This window comes from Ovis canadensis, chromosome 8 (genome assembly GCF_042477335.2).
Source record: "Ovis canadensis isolate MfBH-ARS-UI-01 breed Bighorn chromosome 8, ARS-UI_OviCan_v2, whole genome shotgun sequence".
Classification (NCBI taxonomy): Eukaryota; Metazoa; Chordata; class Mammalia; order Artiodactyla; family Bovidae; genus Ovis; species Ovis canadensis.
This window is the reverse complement of record NC_091252.1, coordinates 59,195,068-59,214,602: the sequence shown is the minus strand read 5'-3', so window position 1 is coordinate 59,214,602 and position 19,535 is coordinate 59,195,068. Positions and strand designations below refer to the sequence as shown.

Here is a 19,535-nt window from a genome sequence, read left to right as displayed (position 1 = left end):
GTTTCTGTGATGAGTGAGTAATGTAAAACTTTACAGAGCATTGCCAAGCACATATTAAATAATCATAAAGTTTAAACTATTATCATTCCAGTTTTTCCATCAAACCAAACAGCATCCTCATAAGCAGTCTAGCAATTACAGTGGACAACCAAATCAGAGTAAATCAAAGGATTAAGCATGTTCAGAAACACTGCCTTATTAACTTTTTATGAAAATATGATTAAATGTAGACACTATAATCAATTCGTAGTTAGTATCCACAATAACTACATATGTACATAAACCAAAACATTTATTTAGAAAATACAAAAAATTACTGTTTGTCTTGCTCTTTCTTCAGACTATCCTTTCAATTTTCAATAGTGCCACATAATTTTATAACTAAATTTTATTACATCTGAACACTTCAAAGAGCTGTAGTTTTGAAATAAATTTTGCTATGATTAAATAGAGAAAATCTATTCAGAAAGTACAGAATACACGAATTTACGGTACTTATCCAATTACCACCAGCATATAAATTATATTGTAAAGTTATTTCTTACACACAGGATGTAAAATGCAAAAAAAGGACAACAAAAAAAAGGAATTTGTATCCAAAACAAACAGAAGCAACACTGGCTCCTATATGCTAAAAATATATGACAGATTTTTTTTCTTAAGCATTCTAGATACAAATATTAACTGTATGGGCTGAGAACTTTAAATTCCAATATAATTCAACAAGGTACACAAGTAGAGCTCTATAAATATATCCCCTATAATAACCATATGCAAAGTCATTTTATCACAAATACTACCAAACTCTTTGAAAAACATAAACTACAAACACATTTTTAAAGAAATTCTGTTTTAACAACTACAAAAGAATATCAATAAAGCTATTTGGCTTTAAAAAACGAAGGGCAGTGTAATGTAAATCCCGTACTGAGAAGCTGTTTTCTGAGAATGCAGTCTTGAGTTTAATACAAGGTACTAAACATTTTCAAAAATAAACCAAGACTTATTCTATACCATTTAAAGTCTTGAACAAAAGCTCTAAAAAGAAACCACTAAGTAACAGATGAAAAGTAGGTATGTAGAATTAATGGTATAAAATGTGATTTTATACAAAATGTACCAATCTTCATATGTATAAGGCTTGATATGAATATTTTTGGACTATAAGTGTTGCACATTTTTATAGCAGTCTCAAACCATTCAAAATTCAGTATTTTAAAACGTTTTGCTATTTCTGACATGAATGAACATGATACAGGATACAACTTAATATCAATTTATCTATACTGTTCCACTCAGGAAGCTTTTTTGAGCTTAGGAAAGAATATCTTTTGAATGCTTGATCGCTACATAAACTCTACTTTTAGAAATGTCAGTATTTTGTGATACAGAACTAATACCATCAAGAATTGGCCCAAGTTTAAAGAGAAAACACAAAGGAGACGTACAGTGTCAAACAGTCTTAAGTTTGCCTTATGCAATTATACAGTCATCATTACTTTTACATGAAAGTGCTTTAAAGTAAAAAATATTTTTTTAATTACTGTTAATACTTAATATCCAAATCAAATTTTCTAATTTAGTTTCACTTTATACATTTCCTCTAAAAAGTACTCTTCTGCCACAATGTAAGCAAAAAACGGTCCATAAGATGGGACATCACTCACATCATATTTGTGGTGTGGGCCCTTATACTGAGACCAAATCTTCATTAACCCAAGTGAGAGAGCCTTTATTTCTTATACATGCCCAAAGTAACTAATATCAACTCACATTTTCTGTAAGCCTTCAAGAATTTTTATTCAACATAATGAGAAGTTTAATAAGTAAGCTACATTAACACTACGGAGCATTCTTCTGTTGCTGTTCACCAACTGTTTTTATGACGATAACTCCGCGATCTGGAATGTGATCGAAAATGAGAGTGTTTCGCTGTTTGTGCTTTCGTTTCAGAATTGGTATACGCTTTGGGAGATTTACATGGGGATCTTGCTATGGAGTCAGAATGTCTTCCATGTGATCTTGATTTTGTTCCTGAGCTAGTCTGCTTCTGAGGTGAGCTTGACTGTGATTTTCCTATTGACTTGGACCTTTTCTGCAAGGACTTGGACCTTGACCGTTCTCTAGAACCAGAATTCCTTCCTGGAGTTCTTGACTGCCTTGCTGAGGTAGACCGCCTGGGTAGTGATTTGGAGCGAGATTTAGATTGGCTGTAAGAAAATCGCCTGTGTCGAGACCTGCAAACATCCATAACATCAGAGTATATATTTCATATAAAAATAGTTAATAGGTTAGGAAACAACACTCTCAAGAACTTATATACTTTACATAACATTAGTTGTGATTTTGTTGGAGAAAAAAGTTCTAATTTTATTATGCCTGCTTTTGGTTCAAAAATATGTACAAGTTTGTAATATTTGACCAAAAGATTTTGACTTTGCTGGATATCTTTTATGAGTCAGTTCTGAAAAATATATTTTGCATATTTAGTCTGGGTTACATAATTCCTAAGAGGTAAGAAAATCTGAAAGGGGAAAAAAGATACAATATCTAAGAATATTAAATAATGTTAATAAAAGCAAAAACCTAGATGGAGGACTTCTGAATCTTGCCATGACAGAGCAGCTTGTTCTAGACCAATCTTCCCGTTAAAAAAAAAGCTATATTAAAAGGCTAGATTATATTCTTTGCAGCCAAAGATGGAGAAGCTCTATACAGTCAACAAAAACAAGACCAGGAGCTGACTGTGGCTCAGATCATGAACTCCTTATTGCCAAATTCAGACTTAAATTGAAGAAAGTAGGGAAAACCACTAGACCATTCAGGTATGACCTAAATCAAGTACCTTATGATTATACAGTGGAAGTGAGAAATAGATTTAAGGGATTAGATCTGATAGATAGAGTGCCTGATGAATTATGGACGGAGGTTGGTGACACTGTACAGGAGACAGGGATCAAGATCATCCCCATGGAAAAGAAATGCAAAAAAGCAAAACGGCTGTCTGGGGAGGCCTTACAAATAGCTGTGAAATGAAGAGAAGCAAAAAGCAAAGGAGAAAAGGAAAGTTATAAGCATCTGAATACAGAGTTCCAAAGAATAGCAAGGAGAGATAAGAAAGCCTTCCTCAGTGATCAATGCAAAGAAATAGAGGAAAACAACAGAATGGGAAAGACTAGAGATCTCTTCAAGAAAATTAGAGATACCAAGGGAACATTTCATGCAAAGATGGGCTCGATAAAGGACAGAAATGGTATGGAACTAACAGAAGCAGAAGATATTAAGAAGAGGTGGCAAGAATACACAGAAGTGAAGTAGCTCAGTCGTGTCCAACTCTTTATGATCCCGTGGACTGTAGCCTACCTCCTTCCATGGGATTTTCCAGGCAAGACTACTGAAGTGGGTTGCCATTTTCTTCTCCATGAATACACAGAAGAACTGCACAAAAAAGATCTTTAAGACCAAGATAATCACGATGGTGTGATGACTCACCTAGAGCCAGACATCCTGGAATGTGAAGTCAAGTGGGCCTTAGAAAGCATCACTGTGAACAAAGCTAGTGGAGGTGATGGAATTCCAGTAGAGCTATTTCAAATCCTAAAAGATGATGCGGTGAAAGTGCTGCACTCAGTATGCCAGCAAATTTGGAAAACTCAGCAGTGTCCATAGGACTGGAAAAGGTCAGTTTTCATTCTAATCCCAAAGAAAGGCAATGCCAAAGAATGCTCAAACTACCGCACAATTGCACTCATCTCACAACGCTAGTAAAGTAATGCTCAAAATTCTCCAAGCAAGGCTTCAGCGATACGTGAACTGTGAAATTCCAGATGTTCAAGCTGGTTTTAGAAAAGGCAGAGGAACCAGAGATCAAATTGCCAACATCCACTGGATCATCAAAAAAGCAAGAGAGTTCCAGAAAAACATCTATTTCTGCTTTATTGACTATGCCAAAGCCTTTGACTGTGTGGATCACAATAAACTATGGAAAATTCTGAAAGAGATGAGAACACCAGACCACCTGACCCGCCTCTTGAGAAATCTGTATGCAGGTCAGGAAGCAACAGTTAGAACTGGACATGGAACAACAGACTGGTTCCAAATAGGAAAAGGAGTACATCAAGGCTGTATATTGTCACCCTGCTTATTTAACTTATATGCAGAGTACATCATGAGAAACACTGGGCTGGAGGAAGCACAAGCTGGAATCAAGATTGCCAGGAGAAATATCAATAACCTCAGATATGCAGATGACACCACCCTTACGGCAGAAAGTGAAGAAACTAAAGAGCCTCTTGATGAATATGAAAGAGGAGAGTGAAAAAGTTGGCTTAAAGCTCAACATTCAGAAAACGAAGATCATGGCATCTGGTCCCATCACTTCATGGCAAATAGATGGAGAAACAGTGAAAACAGTGTCAGACTTTATTTTTTGGGCTCCAAAATCACTGCAGATGGTGACTGCAGCCATGAAATTAAAAGACACTTACTCCTTGGAAGGAAAGTTATGACCAACCTAGACAGCATATTCAAAAGCAGAGACAGTACTTTGCCAACAAAGGTCCATCTAGTCAATGCTATGGTTTTTCCAGTAGTCATGTATGGATGTGAAAGTTGGACTGTGAAGAAAGCTGAGCACCGAAGAATTGATGCTTTTGAACTGTAGTGTTGGAGAAGACTCTTGAGAGTCCCTTGGACTGCAAGGAGGTCAAACCAGTCCATCCTAAAGGAGATCAGTCCTGGATGTTCTTTGGAAGGAATGATGCTAAAGCTGAAACTCCAGTACTTTGGCCACCTCATGAGAAGAGCTGACTCATTGGAAAAGACTCTGATGCTGGGAGGGGTTGGGGGCAGGAGGAGAAGGGGATGACAGAGGATGAGATGGCTGGATGGCATCATCGACTCGATGGACGTGGGTTTGAGTGAACTGTGGGAGTTGGTGATGGACAGGGAGGCCTGGTGTGCTGCGATTCATGGGGTCGCAAAGAGTTGGACACGGCTGAGTGACTGAACTGAACTGAACTGACAACACTTATAAAACAACTGTTAAAAGACACTGGAGAATAATCAACAAAAGCAGAACTTGAAGGGTTACAAGCCATGGCTCTTTTCCTGAGACCGTTTTCCAAAAGCCAGAATGGGAGAATTAAGCCCAACTAGAAAATAGCTACTGGACTAAACTGAAGAGACAGAGATTATAATTCAGGGCCATCAAAATGGCCAAGACTTAACAGACAAAAATCTCAGAGATGAGGAAAATGCAGACAAACCACCTCACCTCACCCTAAACTCTGCCTATAAATTTTCCTTAAGTCACTGGCCACCATCTATGCGGCACATGTAAGACTCTAAGAGGTTAGCAAAACACAGCAGCTGAAAGATTGAAAAACTGAGTGAACAATGCAAAGAAACAGAGGAAAACAACAAAATGGAAAAGACTAGAGATCTATCTCTTCAAGAAAATCAGAGATACCACGGGAACATTTCATGCAAAGATGGGTACAATAAAGGACAGAAACGGTATGGACATAACAGAAGTAGAAGGTATTCGGAAGAGGTGGCAAGAATACACAGAAAAACTATACAAAAAAGGTCTTAATGACCCGGATAACCACTATGGTGTGATAACTCACCTGGAGACAGACATCCTGGAATGTGAAGTCAAGTGGCCTTAGGAAGCATCACTATGAATAAAGCTAATGGAGGTGATGGAATTCCAGCTGAGCTGGTTCAAATCCTAAAAGATTATGCTGTTAAAGTGCTGCACTCAATAGCCCAGCAAATTTGGAAAACTCAGTAATGACCACAGGACTGGAAAAGGTCAGTTTTCATCCCAATTCCAAAGAAGTCCAATGCCAAAGAATGTTCAAACTACCAAACAGTTGAGCTCATTGGACATGCTAGCAAGGTAATGCTCAAAATCCTTTAAGCCAGGGATCAACAGTGCAACTTCCAGATGTACAGGCTGAATTTAGAAAAGGCAGAGGAACCAGAGATCGAATTGCCAACATCCATTGGATCATAGGAAAAGCAAGGGAATTTCAAAAAACATCTACTTCTGCTTCATTGACTATGCTAAAGACTTTGACTGTGTAGATCACAACAAACTGTAGAAAATTCCAGAGATGGGAATACCAGATCACTTTACTTGCCTCCTGAGAAAACCCTATGCAGGTCAAGAAGCAACAGTAAGAACAGGACATGGAACAATGGACTGTTTCAAAACTGGGAAAAGAGTACATCAAGGCTGTATATTGTTACTCTACTTATTTAATTCATATGCAGAGTACCTCATGCAAAATGCCAGGCTGGCTGAAACACAAGCTGGAATCAAGATTGCCAGGAGAAGTATCAATAACCTCAGATACACAGATGACACCACCGTGATGGCAGAAAGTGAACAGCAAATAGCCTCTTGATGAAGATGAAAGAGGGGAGTAAAAAAGCTGGCTTAAAACTCAACAGTCAAAAAATGAAGATCATGGCATCCAGTCCCATCACTTCATGGCAAATAGTGGGGAAACAATGGAAACAGTGACAGACAATCTTCTTGGGCTCCAAAATCACTGCAGATGGTGACCACAGCCATGGAAATTAAAAGATACTTGCTCCTTGGAAGAAAAGCTATGACGAACCTAAACAGCATATTAAAAAGCAGAGACATCACTTTGCTAACAAAAGTCTGTATAGTCAAAGCTGTATGGTTTTCCAGAAGTCATGTACAGATGTGAGAACAGGACCATAAAGAAGGCTGAGACCCAAAGAATTGATGCTTTCCAACTGTGGTGCTGGAAAAGACTCCTGAAAGTCCCTTTGACAGCAAGGAGATCCAACCAGTCCATCCTAAAGGAAATCATTCCTGAATATTCACTGGAAGGACTGACGCTGAAGCTCTGATACTCTGGCCACCTGATGCAAAGAGCTGACTCACTGGAAAAGACCCTGATGCTGGGAAGGAGTGAGGGCAGGAAAAGGGTGTGACAGAGGATGAAATGGTTGGATGGCATCAACTCAATGGACATGAATTTGAGCAAACTCCAGGAGACGGTGAAGGACAGGGAACCCTCCGTGTGCTGCAGTCCATGGGGTCTTGAAGAGTCTGACAGGACTGAGTGGCTGAACAACAAATACTGTAACTGCAAACAAAAACCACTGAGGTCAGAGAGCTTAAGCAACAGTCTTAACCTCTAGAACTATAACTAGAACAAAGTAGAACTGTACTGTCTTATAAGAAAATGTGGTTCTTTCTATTCCTGATACTCCACAGTGACTGGGAACTGACAGTAGTACTCCAGACAAGTAGTTTACTTTACTGCCACTAGAAAGCAGAAAATGCTGTGAATATTCACTTCTCTAGATTAATCAGGAGAAAAGGTGGTTGATTAAGGCTCTAATGCATTTGGAACAGCTTATATTTTTAATGAATCAGATGGACAATTTTCTCCTTTTCTTTTACTCTTTAAGACCACTGGTTATCATTTAGTAAGTTACGAAAGTATTGCTTTAGATACAATATTATATCTAGTTTGATTTTTTGTATATAAACCATTAACTTATAGTAATATGAAATGCTGAATATCATTCATACTACTCATTTCCTTTGTGAAGTCAGAAGCAATACCAGTGGTATTGGTGTGACTTTGCGACACACATGGCATATAAAATTTCTTAATTTGTTCTCACCACATTTTAGGTTCTATAAATGTAACTTGTATTTGAGTATATTGGTGTCAAAATCTCAAATAATCAATCAGTATGGAACAAAATGGATTATTCTCCACAGATTCATGGGAGGTTTATATTCTTACACTATTAGACCCAGTATGATAAAAGAATCAAATTCCAGACCAAAACATAACTGTTCCTAAATATTTCTTTATTCACCTTGGTGATGGCTCAATCCTGACGTGGGTTCTCCTGGCTTATAAAAGGAACTCAAGGCTTCCTCTTACTTGCATGCCTCCCTAAGAATGTGCCAAAATCAAAACATTTGTTTCAAACCCAAGGAGAGGGACTGATCTGACATGTTAAGATTCTAGGGCTCTGAGTTGGCCACATTTTCTAATAATCAGGATTCTCAGATATTTCTCTCTTCCTAGTCTTTTCTTTCCACTTGGTTGGAGGGACTGGAGCCAGGCCACTTTACAGTCTTGTTTTTAGAACTAGGTACTTGGGGTAAAGACTGTCTAGCTCAGGTACATACACCCTATGTTGGACTCTTCCTTGTATAGGCTCCTGGGAGTTGAGGAACGAGGGAGTGGAGTGAAAGTGAGCAGCTCTACAGATCAGCTCTGATTTGAGGTTACGTTGTCACTGGACAGCTTAGATATATGGCCCAGGAGAGCCAACTCTTTCTTATCACTAACTGTGCCATGTGGCATGTGGGAGCTTAGTTCCCTAACCAGGGATCAAACCCAAGATAAGTCCCCTGCAGTGGAAGCCTGAAGACTTAACCACTGGATTGTGAAGGAAGCCCCAGGAGAGTCAACTCTTTATTACTCATAGAAAGAGGATAGTAGCATAAACGCTGATCAATCTCTAAAACAGAATTCACCTTAAAATTCTATATGCCTATAAAATTACAGCATTAAAACTCAAGAGAAAAACAGTTAAGTGGCAGAATTTAGGTATGCTAATACAATTTCAGTTATGACTAAAACAGCATTATCAAGTAATTTCCACTGCAATTTCCTATTATTCTAACAGAAACTAACCCCTACCAGGAAAAACAGATAACTTGTAAACATCTTTTTCTGAAAAATCTACTACTTTTATATTTTCTTCCTACAATGCTACCATACTTGGAATTTATTCTCGAAATAATTTGCTTTTTATAAATACACTGATTCACATTTTGGTCAACTTCCTTTCACAAATGATTCTATTTTATTTCATATGAGTTTTTAATTATCAGGCCTCAGATTCTTAATTTGGGGGTTCATTTAAAAATTTTTATTTAAAATCCTCATTTTATTTTCAAGTATACAACTTTAAATTTTTGCTTTTTTCCTCAGTATATATTATCTTTCTATTAGAAAGATAAAATGAACACACTGAAAGGTATCTAACAAACCCAAGTTAAAATAACAATACATTATAAATTGAGAGGAGCATATCCTTCTAAAAAAGTTGATACTTGATGTATATTAAATAAAATGATTCTGGTGTCCTGTTTTTGAAAACTCTTTAAAATGTTTTCTGGAAACAGCAGAAAAGTAAGTTTTCAATTCCCTTTTAGTTTGTACTCACTCTTTAAGGCTGTCCGATCGCCGCCTATTTCTTCCCCATGAGGAACTTCTACTTCGGGTTCTCCTTTGGCTAGGGCTTCTTGATCTCCTATGATCACTTGGAGAACAAGGGTGACGTTCTTTTGATTTCATCTGGCCTGGTGCTAGAATATGAAGTTCAAGATTTATAATTCATTACCTGAAAACCTCAATAAATAATCATTCAATAAATAAGCCACTCAAATAGTATTATATTCTGAAATAATTTTAAATTAACAAATTTGTCATTGCTGAAACTCATCCTGCTAAAAAAGCAAGATCTGCTATTAAATCACACTTACTTTTGCGATCACCTTGTGCAAACTGTATTTCAATCTGACGGCCACATACCCACTTTCTGTTGAGGTTATAAAGTGCGTCTTCAGCATCACGAACATCTTCAAATATGACTAGCTGTTAAGGACACTTTGAACATCAGATATCAAAAATATTATTTTTAAAAAATAATGTACAGGTGGCATGAAATTATTAGGAAAAACAAGCTCAAGTTTTTAAGGTCATATCTCTAACATAATTGAAAAATCAGAAAAAACACCACTATCAAAACAAATGCCCCATTATGATTCTGAAGAGTGAGTCTGAAAATAAAAAGAACAGAAACAAATCTCTAACTGTATTTTTAATGTATACATTAAAAGCTGTAGAATGCATGTAATTTGAAACATGAGAATAAGTCCAACACTGGCTAGTATTATCAAATAAAACATTTAGGCAGGACTCACTCCCTTCTCTTAGGTAAAAGATTTACCAGGTTTTTCAGTATTTCAGGTAAAATCAGTACACAGAAGCCTTCATTCTGAAATTAAAATTACTGTTTCATTAACAGGCTTTTTAAATTAATTTAGGAGAAATTACTTATAAACAAAAGTGCACACATATAAGTGAGCTAAAACATATTTTCAAAACCGATCATATTTGACTTTGAACCTACTGCTTTAAAATACCTTTATGTTTTTATTACTTCGGATATAATTATAAAAGAGATACATAAACAATCTATTAACATCTATAAACAATCTGTTAACATCTGGAATTATATATCCCACTGAACTCCCTTATCTATGTAAATTATATAATAAACCTAACTAAAATGGAAACAAACTATATAAACCAACTAGCTGTATTTCAGGAGGTTGTCACTGGTTTAACTTTTTAGAAACAGAAAAAGCTCAAGTAATGCAATACAAAATGAGACTTAGGCAATTACCTCAGTGTCACTTGATCTTGAACCTTGACCTTTATTCTTTAGGGCTTGCAAGATGGACTTTATAAGAGACGCAGAACCAACAAAATCAGACTTGGCTTTGATCCTGGAACTCTGAGTAAATGTAGGAAAGCCGAAGTCTCAACCTGGTGTTGGCTTTGTCTTTTGCTTGGTAAAGACTTCCCCTCTTCCAGGTCTTTATATCTGTGTCCACCCTCCCTCTTTACTCCTTGATGCTTGAACTTTAGGTGCCTTTTGTCTTGCCTGCTCGGTTTATGCTTGGATTCTAGCTAACAGGTTGGTTCAAACTGAGGGGCGCTTGCCAGCTACTGTGGACTGCATTAGATTTTCTGAGATAAAGAAATAAACACATTTAATTAGGCAATATTATTTCATAAAATATGCTCCTGAGTACGTGTATGTATACACATATGTATATGCACATGTATGTAGTCTACGCACATGCACACAGTAACATAAAGGATATTGGACATAAGCAAATCCTCTTGGGCGGCGGGTGTAGAAGTCAAGTGGAATGTAAACGTCTACTATAGGGCCATATCGACCAAACTCACGGCGCAAGTCCTCAGGCCTGAAGTATTTTAGAAATAAGGTAAAGAAATATGAATAGCTAGATTCAAATATTTTGCCTACAGAAATTCAGTTAAAAACTTCAGAAGAAAGTATAGTTTCCGGACTAGAATTAGCTAAAATTGTCTCTCATAGGAATCATCCAGGGTTTAGAAAAGAAAGAAAAAATAAAACAACAAATTCTCAGTTCTAAGTCTTGGAGATTCTGATTCAAGAGGTCTGGAAATTTGTATTTTTATAAGCACTCTAGGTGGCTTTTATGTTTATTCAGGTTGAGGATACTGATCCAGCACATTCACTTAATTTTTTTGCTTTTTCAAAACTGAAGTATAGTTGATTTACAATACTGTGTTAGTTTCAAGTGTACAGCACAGTGATTTAGTTTCTATATATTTTCTACACATTCCTTTTCAAATTCTTTTCCCTTATAGATTACAAAATATTGAGTACAGTTCCCTGTGCTATACAGTAGGTCTTTGTTGGTTATTTATTTTATATAGAGCATATGCACTTTTGAAAGTTACTTCTATTACAAGACTTTTCAACTGTCAAAATACAGAGTACTATTAACTATTCATTAAGAATACATTTATTTGTCTCACTATGATTTCATATTTATGTTAAATGTTTTCAGATAGCAATAAGATTCTAAAGAAGTCCTAAAGTTCTTTCTCAGGCTTTAAAAGAAAAATCGATGATTTATTAGTAAACATAAAGCAAAAATAACTACCAGAGCCTCAAATCTGGCAAGTATTTTTGAGTCACTTACATGCTTTCTACTGTCATAGGTATTAAAGAGGGGAAACCAAGGAAACACATAGCATAATATTTCTCTTCAGGATTTACAATTTAACTGAAGAGACAAAACACTTAGCATTAAAAACTGACGTTTATACTGCATTTATATACCAGCCACTGTTCACCTTAAGACCACTTAATTCCCATAACAGATCTTAACAAATGTTCTTTACAGATGAGGGTAGAGACAGATGAAGTCACCTAACGTCACCGAGTCAGCAAGAGACAGAGCTGGAAGCAAACTCCCACGATCTGACACTAACCAGTCTGGCTTCCTAATGACTACATCCTACTGCCTCATGGAGCTCTTAGTTTCAAAACCAGCTATGAGCACAAAACACGGCTTAGAGGAATTAAAGAGTATTTCAAAACATGCTCCGTAGAAAAAAGGGCCCAAAGATGAGTACAAAGCTTTAACTCAGGGAAATGGAAGAAAGATGGTGTCCAAGATAAAAATCAGATAGCTGGAAAAGAGAGTTAGATTGAAGATTGAGGAGAGGCAAAAGAAGAAACTTTCACGTTTGGAAATGCCAAATTTGAGGTGATGGTGGAACAGCCATAAAAGTTCTATTCTATGAGCAACTGAAAACTGTGGTTATACAAATTCAATTTTACTTTTTCTCAAGACTAGAAGTCAGTGATTAAAGCTAGAGATATGAATTTAAGAATCAAATAAAGATTCAACACTGACCAAGTAGCCAATATTACGTTGATATGACAACTTCATTTTATTTTTATGTTATTTTTAATATTCACTATACCATGCTTAACTGCCTGCCTTTCATGAGTGACTGTTAACTTTAGATTTAGAGGACAATGACAATGTCTTTTTCTTTCATTTATTCATTCAACAAATACTTATTGAGTATGTATTATGGGCCAGGCTCTGGAAATATGATGGAGAACAAGACAGACACAATTCCTGCTCCCATAAAACACAGACCAACAGCAAAAATTCTCAACCATTCCTGAATATTGGAATCATCTATAAAGGAGATATCATAGAAGCAGGCATTCTAGCCTGATCCTTTAATCCCTGACCTAATTTGTGCTTCCCATGGTGAGCCCCAGTTATGTTTAATTTTTTAAGGGTTTCATAGGCAATTCTGAGGCTCAGGGTTGAGAATCACTTCTAAAGCAGATGTCACTAATTTATCTCAGTACCTAGCATAGTTGCTAGGCATATAGGAGGCCTCAGAATATACCTGCTGTATTAATGAGTGAAGGACACATTACTGTTACCATTTACCAGTCAAGGAGACTGAAAGGAGAGCAGTTACCTTGCCCAAAGATACACACGGCCAGTAGCAAAGCTAGAATTCAAATGAGTACCTTCAGAGGCAACCAATTCCATCAACCAAATGTGAGTGGCTGACAGAAAAGGATACTAGATATATAAACGAGGCTAGAGCAATGCGTCGTAGACTTAGAATCCCAGAAGTCTGAGGGAATGAACCTTCTCAAAAGAACTGGCTCTCATTCAGTCTCCACTCCATCTATTAGCTGTTTTTTTCATTGATTTTGGTATTTCTGGTGTAATCTATTTTGATATTAAACACCCATGTATCCATCAATAAGATTTATTATGCCTTAATAATTACTATACTTGTAATTTTTAGTATTTTTTAAGTAAGATATTGTCTCCTTCTCCTTAGAAATAATCACTGGTGTTCATCATTCCTCTACATAACTTTGTATTTCTACTGCAAATCTATATAAAAGGTATCAGATTACCTGTAAAATTTTGAACCTTGCCTTTTCCACCCTTGAGATTTCTTCATGGTGCTCTAGTTCACTCATTTTAATTCTGTATTGGTATTGTTATGGATAAACCACAATTTTACACACACTTCTATGGGTGAGCATTTAATATGCTTCCTTTTTTTAACCGCAAATTGTGCTGTAGCATAGTTTTCTGGGATGCACCACTAGCCATTGAATTGATGGGCTGAAGAGTATACATATCTTCAGCTTTACTACATTTTCTTCAAAATGGCCAAATCAATTTATACTCCTCAAGACATGCATCAGAATTCCTAAGAATCCAACTCCTCACTCCCTGCCATTCTGAAGGATATAAAGTGAATGGGTATCTCATTATTTGAATTTTAATTTCTGTAAACACCAGTTAGGTTCAACATCGTTACATGCTTATGGGTCATTTATTCTAGAGTCAGAATTTCTGGGCTAAAGAGGATATATATACATATATATTTAATTTCTATGAACCGACCAAACAGTTCTGCAAAATGGTTGTTAAAATTTTCTACTCTTACCAACAACATGTATGATTCAGTTCTGCCCATCTCTGTCAGCACTTTGTATTGTCAGTCGTTTGAATTTTAGCCATTCAAGAGGGTATTAAGTGGAATCTTACTGAGGCTTCAATTTGCATTGCAATTTTTGCATTTCAATGTGTACATTTGTGTTGTACAACTGATGCTGAGCACTTTTTCACATGCTAATTGGACATGCATATGTTTTTTTTGCACATGTAGGAGTTTTTTGTCCATTTTTAATAATATTTGTCTTTTCATTGTTGACTTATAAAAAAAGTTCATTATATTCTTAGAAAAAGTCCTTTGTGAGATATATGCCTTCTGAATACTTTCTCCCAGTCCCTGGCTCACCTATTTAATTTCTTAATGAACAGAAATTTTAATTTTGGAGAAATCTGATTTTTCAATATTCCCTTTTAAGGTAATGACTTTGTCTTATAAAAAATCTGCCTATCCCTAAGTCATACAGATATTTTCCTTTGCTTTCTTCTAAAAGCTTTACCATTTTATCTTTTACATATCAATTAATGATCCAGTTCAAATTATGTGGGAAGAGGTCAAAGTACATTTTTTCCCTACATATATATCCAGTTGGTACAGCATCATCTGGTGGAAAGGTTTTTTTTCTAAAGGCTTTAGTTTAGTGCCTTTGTAAAAAATCAATTGACTCTATTATGTGTGGATTATTTATGGACCTTCTTTCTGTTCTATTGATCTATTTGTCTATCCTTAGGCCAATAACAAACTATTTTGATATTGTAACTTTTTAGTAAATCTTAAGCCAGGGAATATAAGCCTTCCAGCTTCAGTGACCTTTTTAAATATTATTTTGGCTATTCAGATTCTTTGCATATTAATAGATTTTAGAATTAATTTATTCCCATTTTTAAAAAGCAATTTGATCACAAATACCTTGAATCTATAATATAATCAATTGATATCGAACTGATAACAGTTCACCTTCCTATCTAAGAACACAGTATATTTACTAACTTATGTTGCTCTTTGATTGCTCTTGGCCATGTGTTGTTATCTTCAATGCAAAGGTTTTTATGTGGTTTTGCAAAACTTATTCCTAAGTATGTGTTTTGATACTAAGATAAAAGGAATTTTTAAAGTTTTTGTTGTTTGCTGTTAGTATATACAAATAGAATTGTCACTAAATTTACTTCATATTCTGGTAACTTAAGGAAACTATTAGTTACTGTAGCTTTATGTAAACAAACATGTCACCTCAGAACAGGGCCAGGTTTTACTTTTACCTTTATAATTTTTATGTCTTTATTTTTCTTGCCTTGTTGCATTGGTTAGGACCTGCAATAAAATGTTGAATAGTGGTTGTAGGAATTGACATCCTTGTCTTGTTCTGATCTTAAGGAGAAAGCATTCAGTTTCATCATTAAATATGTTGTTAGCTAAAGGTTTTTCATAGATGCCCATAAGCTGAGGAAGTTCCCTTCTATTACTAGTTTGCTGAGACTTCCTATCATGAATTCAGCTGGATTTTAATGCTTTTTTCTACATCACCACTTACACCAATATTAATGTAAGCCTCCTACACACTATCGGAGAAGGCAATGGCACCCCACTCCAGTACTCTTGCCTGGAAAATCCTATAGATGGAGGAGCCTGGTGGGCTGCAGTCCATGGGGTCGCGAAGAGTCGGATGTGACTGAGGGACTTCACTTTCACGCATTGGAGAAGGAAATGGCAACCCACCCCAGTGTTCTTGCCTGGAGAATCTCAGGGACGGGGGAGCCTGGTGGGCTACCGTCTATGGGGTTGCACAGAGTCGGACACGACTGAAGCGACTTAGCAGTATACACTATAACCAAAGAATGCTACTAAGTATGTCCCAGAGAAGTACTTGATTGGTGCTCCCCAACCTAACATGATGTTAAGTAGCAAAACAGGAATGTTTTATTTGAGATGTGGGCATTGCTTTGTTTCACTAGAAAACTATATCTGCCATTAAAAAAATTATACAAAAAGATTTAAAATTAATATTCTTCCCAATCCACATCTTATTTCACCAGTGAAGAGAAACATAACACAAATTGTAAAATTACAAAACGTACTTTTAAACCTTTCCTTAGTTCTTTTGCTGAATTTCATTTCTAACAAATTTTTCGCTAACCTACATGTTATAATGTCTTGTACTTTATTATATATATATTAGAACAGCTACTTTAAAGAAAATTTTTAAATAAAACTTGACTTTGTTATAAAACTAACAATTAGAATTTGAAAGCAGGATAAAGAAAACCACTCAAAGGGATTTCCTTCTAGGCTTATTTTCTATATGTGTGGATTATGTGTTTATATAGTTTTTCCCTTCATTTTTCATATAACTGAAAACATATTGTATATAATTTTATACCCCATTTAACATTTATCCCAATGATTTTCTTTATAAGTATACCAAATGTTAAAAAATTAAAATGTGTCTAGGTATCATATTGCTAGTTAAACTATATGCTACCTTGTACAAAAAAAGCTATTAAGGTTACATGTGATGATTCTACTTTCATAACACTACTCAACAGCTGAGCAGTTTTAGTCAAGATCCTTAATCTCTTTAAAATCTCACATTTTCATCTGTTATATAAGGTTATTGAAAACTTAATAAAATAATATATGTAAGGTTTTTAGTACAGTGCCTGGTACACAATGAGTACTCAACAAATGTTAGGATTACTATAATTTCACTACTTCAAACCTTCTAGATTTTGATTGCCCTCCCCACCCTCCACTGCCCAGTGGCAATGTTAAAAAGTTGTGGAAAAGATGGAAAAGGAAATTAATAAATCTCAATTATCATTCTTGATTATCTAGATCAGAGCTCATACATCACACATATGTGTGTGTGTGTGTGTTATTCGGCCTGCACAATGTTTATAAACATTTAACGAAAAGTGCTGAAACGGAAATGCCAATACTTTATAGCTTTTAAAACTACAAAAATGGCAATTTCGTATAATTCAATTTAGAAACTACCAACAGTTTGAAACTGACAGTTCACACACACAAAATACAGGCTTTTGACTCTTTTGAAAATTAAAACAATGTGGCCACAAGTCCAAATGTCTATACAGTCGTTATTAGCTAAAGCTTGGTAGCAGCCGCTGTCCCCTTGAGATGGCACATGTTCTTTTCCATTTGCGACAGTCCACACCATTCTATTGGGCTTTAACCTGACACCTTCACTCATTCATTCATATTACCTTGGCTGGCCTCTGTGGCCATTAGAATTGGAAACTTTTTTGTTGGCTCACTGCACTCTTATTCAGTATTCAAGTGGTCTGTTTAACCGTAGGAATTTTTTTAACCTTACCCAAATTATAAATTTCGCTTGCTTTCTATGTAATATGCTGATAAAACAAGCTGAGCGAAGACATGTAAACACAGGCATACTTAGGATGTTAAAGTATGTTAACTCACAGTCTATAGTTGTGACATACATATATATATTACTAGCAGAAATCAAGTTTCTAAAAAAGACTTAAAATTTACTTCTCAAAAGTAAATTATGATGATTACTCCTGATGGCTCTGGAGTCAAAGGCTCCAATATATTTCCAGCCGTGAAGCTCCAGGTAAGTCACTGAAACTCTGAATTTCAGCTTTCCCTTACGTACTACAAGATAATCTTGCATAACTATAAAGACTGGGATGGGGAGGAGGGCTGTGGAGTAAATTAAGCAAGCCCAGTGAAATGAAAACGTCTACTAATCCCCCCCATCCCCTCTGGCTCCTATTGAGGGAGAAAGACACAGCTATAAGAAGTCAACGTTAGAAACTATGCAGACAGAAATCTCCCCAAAGGGGGGCGGGTGGGCTGAATGCAACAGAATCGACCAGGGAAGTCTAACCAAACCATTATGATGGGTGTTCCCACTGCACTCAAAACTTTAAAAGAAAAACACATAAATCTCATCCACTGAAGTTATCCTTTGTATACAGTATAAAATTGTGCAACAAATAAAATTGAACCAGCGCCACCTGTAAGTAAACCAGACTACTGACAACAGGGAAAGGGAGTCGTAAGGCCCAAGGCACGCACTATTCCGTAACGCGTTCTCACCATCCCCAATTCCTTCCCATCTAGGTGGTGAGATGCGCGGCTTTATCCCTGCACAGCGACAAAGGGGCGAGACGCTGGCACTCGCCCGAGGAACTCTCAGGGGCGGAGGCGGGGAGTGACCGCGGCTCCCAGCCAGGGGCAGCCGGCGCTCCTCCTGTTCTCTCGGCGAGGAATAGGCACCGGCCAGCCGCCCAGGTGCGGGAGGCGGTCAAGGGCGGCGGGGCCCGGAGACGGGGCCGCGCCGGGGCGAAAGGCCGGGCGGGAGGGCGGAGGCGCGAGTCCCGCCCAGGCCCCGAGCACTCCCCGCCGGCCTCGGGAGAGGCTCCTCCACGGCGAGCCCCGGGCCGGCCAGCGGGGAGGTGCAGGCTAGCCCCGCCGGGCTCTGCGTCGCGGCCGTTACCCGCCCCTCCCCCGCGCCCCAACCTGCGGACCCGCCGCCGCTCACCTGGTGGCGTCCGCGACGTTCCTGACGAACAGGGAGGTGTTGGGGGGCCTCGTGTAGCGAGACATGACCGCTTCCTCCGTTCCCTCGGGGGTCTGCCCGGCCGCCGGGCTCGCTCCGTCTCCCGCAGCCGCCGCCGCCGCCACAGCAGCTCCGCCGGCCCGCGGCGCGACCCCCTCGCCTCGGCCTCGGCCCCGCCAGCGCGCAGCCGCAGAGGCGGGCGCGGGGGGAGCGATGTGCAGCGCGAGTCTGTCCGTGCGGACCACGCGGGGGCGGGGCGGGGCCGAGCGGCGATCGGGGAGGGGGCGGCGGGGGGGGTCCCAGGATTCGAGGGCCTCTTCGAAGGGGGCGGCGCAGGAGCCCCGGGGTGGAGGGCTTCGGGGAAGGGGCAGCGCGGGGGTCCCGGGGGGGTCGAAGGGGACTCTCAGAGGAGGCGGCTGGGTCAGAGTGTAATAGGAGGGCATGGACTAGAGCGGTCCTAGGGGCTGAAGCAGGTGAACCGGGGGTTAGAGAGCATCCGGAGAAAAGATGTCACGAGTCGGAGGTGGGCGGGGTGAAGGATGCCTTCAAACGCGCCACAGCCGGATGGTCACTGGGGCCTTCTTTATTGCATCCTCAGCCCCAGACCTTGGCAATGTTTCTGCCTCCTGCCCTTTGAATGCTGAGACTGTTTAGACTTTCAAACTGTGAGGATTTTTTTTTCTGCGTGTTTTGAGTCTTCATCCATTATTCGTTTAGAGTACACCATTCAGCTGTGAGTACATTCATTCAGATGTTTATTGAGCACCTGCTATGCACCGAGAACTATTCTTGGTGTGGGACCCAGCAACAAACAAGAAGCCACATCCCTGCCC

At 38.2% G+C, this 19,535-nt stretch overlaps 1 protein-coding gene across 3 annotated transcripts; it reads right to left on the bottom strand.

Annotated features, from left to right (window-relative positions):
* Nucleotides 1–275: 275 nt before the first annotated feature.
* SRSF12 (serine and arginine rich splicing factor 12) lies at nucleotides 276–18,911 on the bottom strand. 3 transcript variants are annotated; one of them, XM_069598293.2, is made up of 5 exons: nucleotides 18,685–18,911; nucleotides 10,976–11,080; nucleotides 9,566–9,669; nucleotides 9,247–9,388; nucleotides 276–2,237 (listed from the first exon to the last, which is right to left on the bottom strand). In XM_069598293.2, the coding sequence occupies exons 1-5, from the start codon at nucleotides 18,747–18,749 to the stop codon at nucleotides 1,868–1,870; spliced, it is 786 nt and encodes a 261-aa protein (XP_069454394.1). In that variant the 5' UTR covers nucleotides 18,750–18,911; the 3' UTR covers nucleotides 276–1,867. The 3 variants fall into 3 exon arrangements, with proteins under 3 accessions (XP_069454394.1, XP_069454392.1, XP_069454393.1); XM_069598291.1 differs by lacking the exon at nucleotides 10,976–11,080 and adding an exon at nucleotides 10,492–10,838 and having other exon boundaries at nucleotides 9,566–9,689; nucleotides 18,685–18,865; XM_069598292.1 differs by lacking the exons at nucleotides 10,976–11,080; nucleotides 18,685–18,911 and adding an exon at nucleotides 10,492–10,596 and having other exon boundaries at nucleotides 9,566–9,677.
* Nucleotides 18,912–19,535: the final 624 nt, after the last annotated feature.

What these genes read in the sequence shown, in the direction of transcription:
- SRSF12 (XM_069598293.2), bottom strand. Translation starts at nt 18,749, where the DNA reads ATGTCTCGCTACACGAGGCCCCCCAACACCTCCCTGTTCGTCAGGAAC. An exon ending in AGAGGATTTGCTTATGTCCA is followed by an intron (nt 9,670 to 10,975) that starts ATATCCTTTATG and finishes ACAGCTAGTCAT; the next exon opens with ATTTGAAGATGTTCGTGATG. An exon ending in CGATCGGACAGCCTTAAAGA is followed by an intron (nt 2,238 to 9,246) that starts GTGAGTACAAAC and finishes GGATGTTTGCAG; the next exon opens with GTCTCGACACAGGCGATTTT.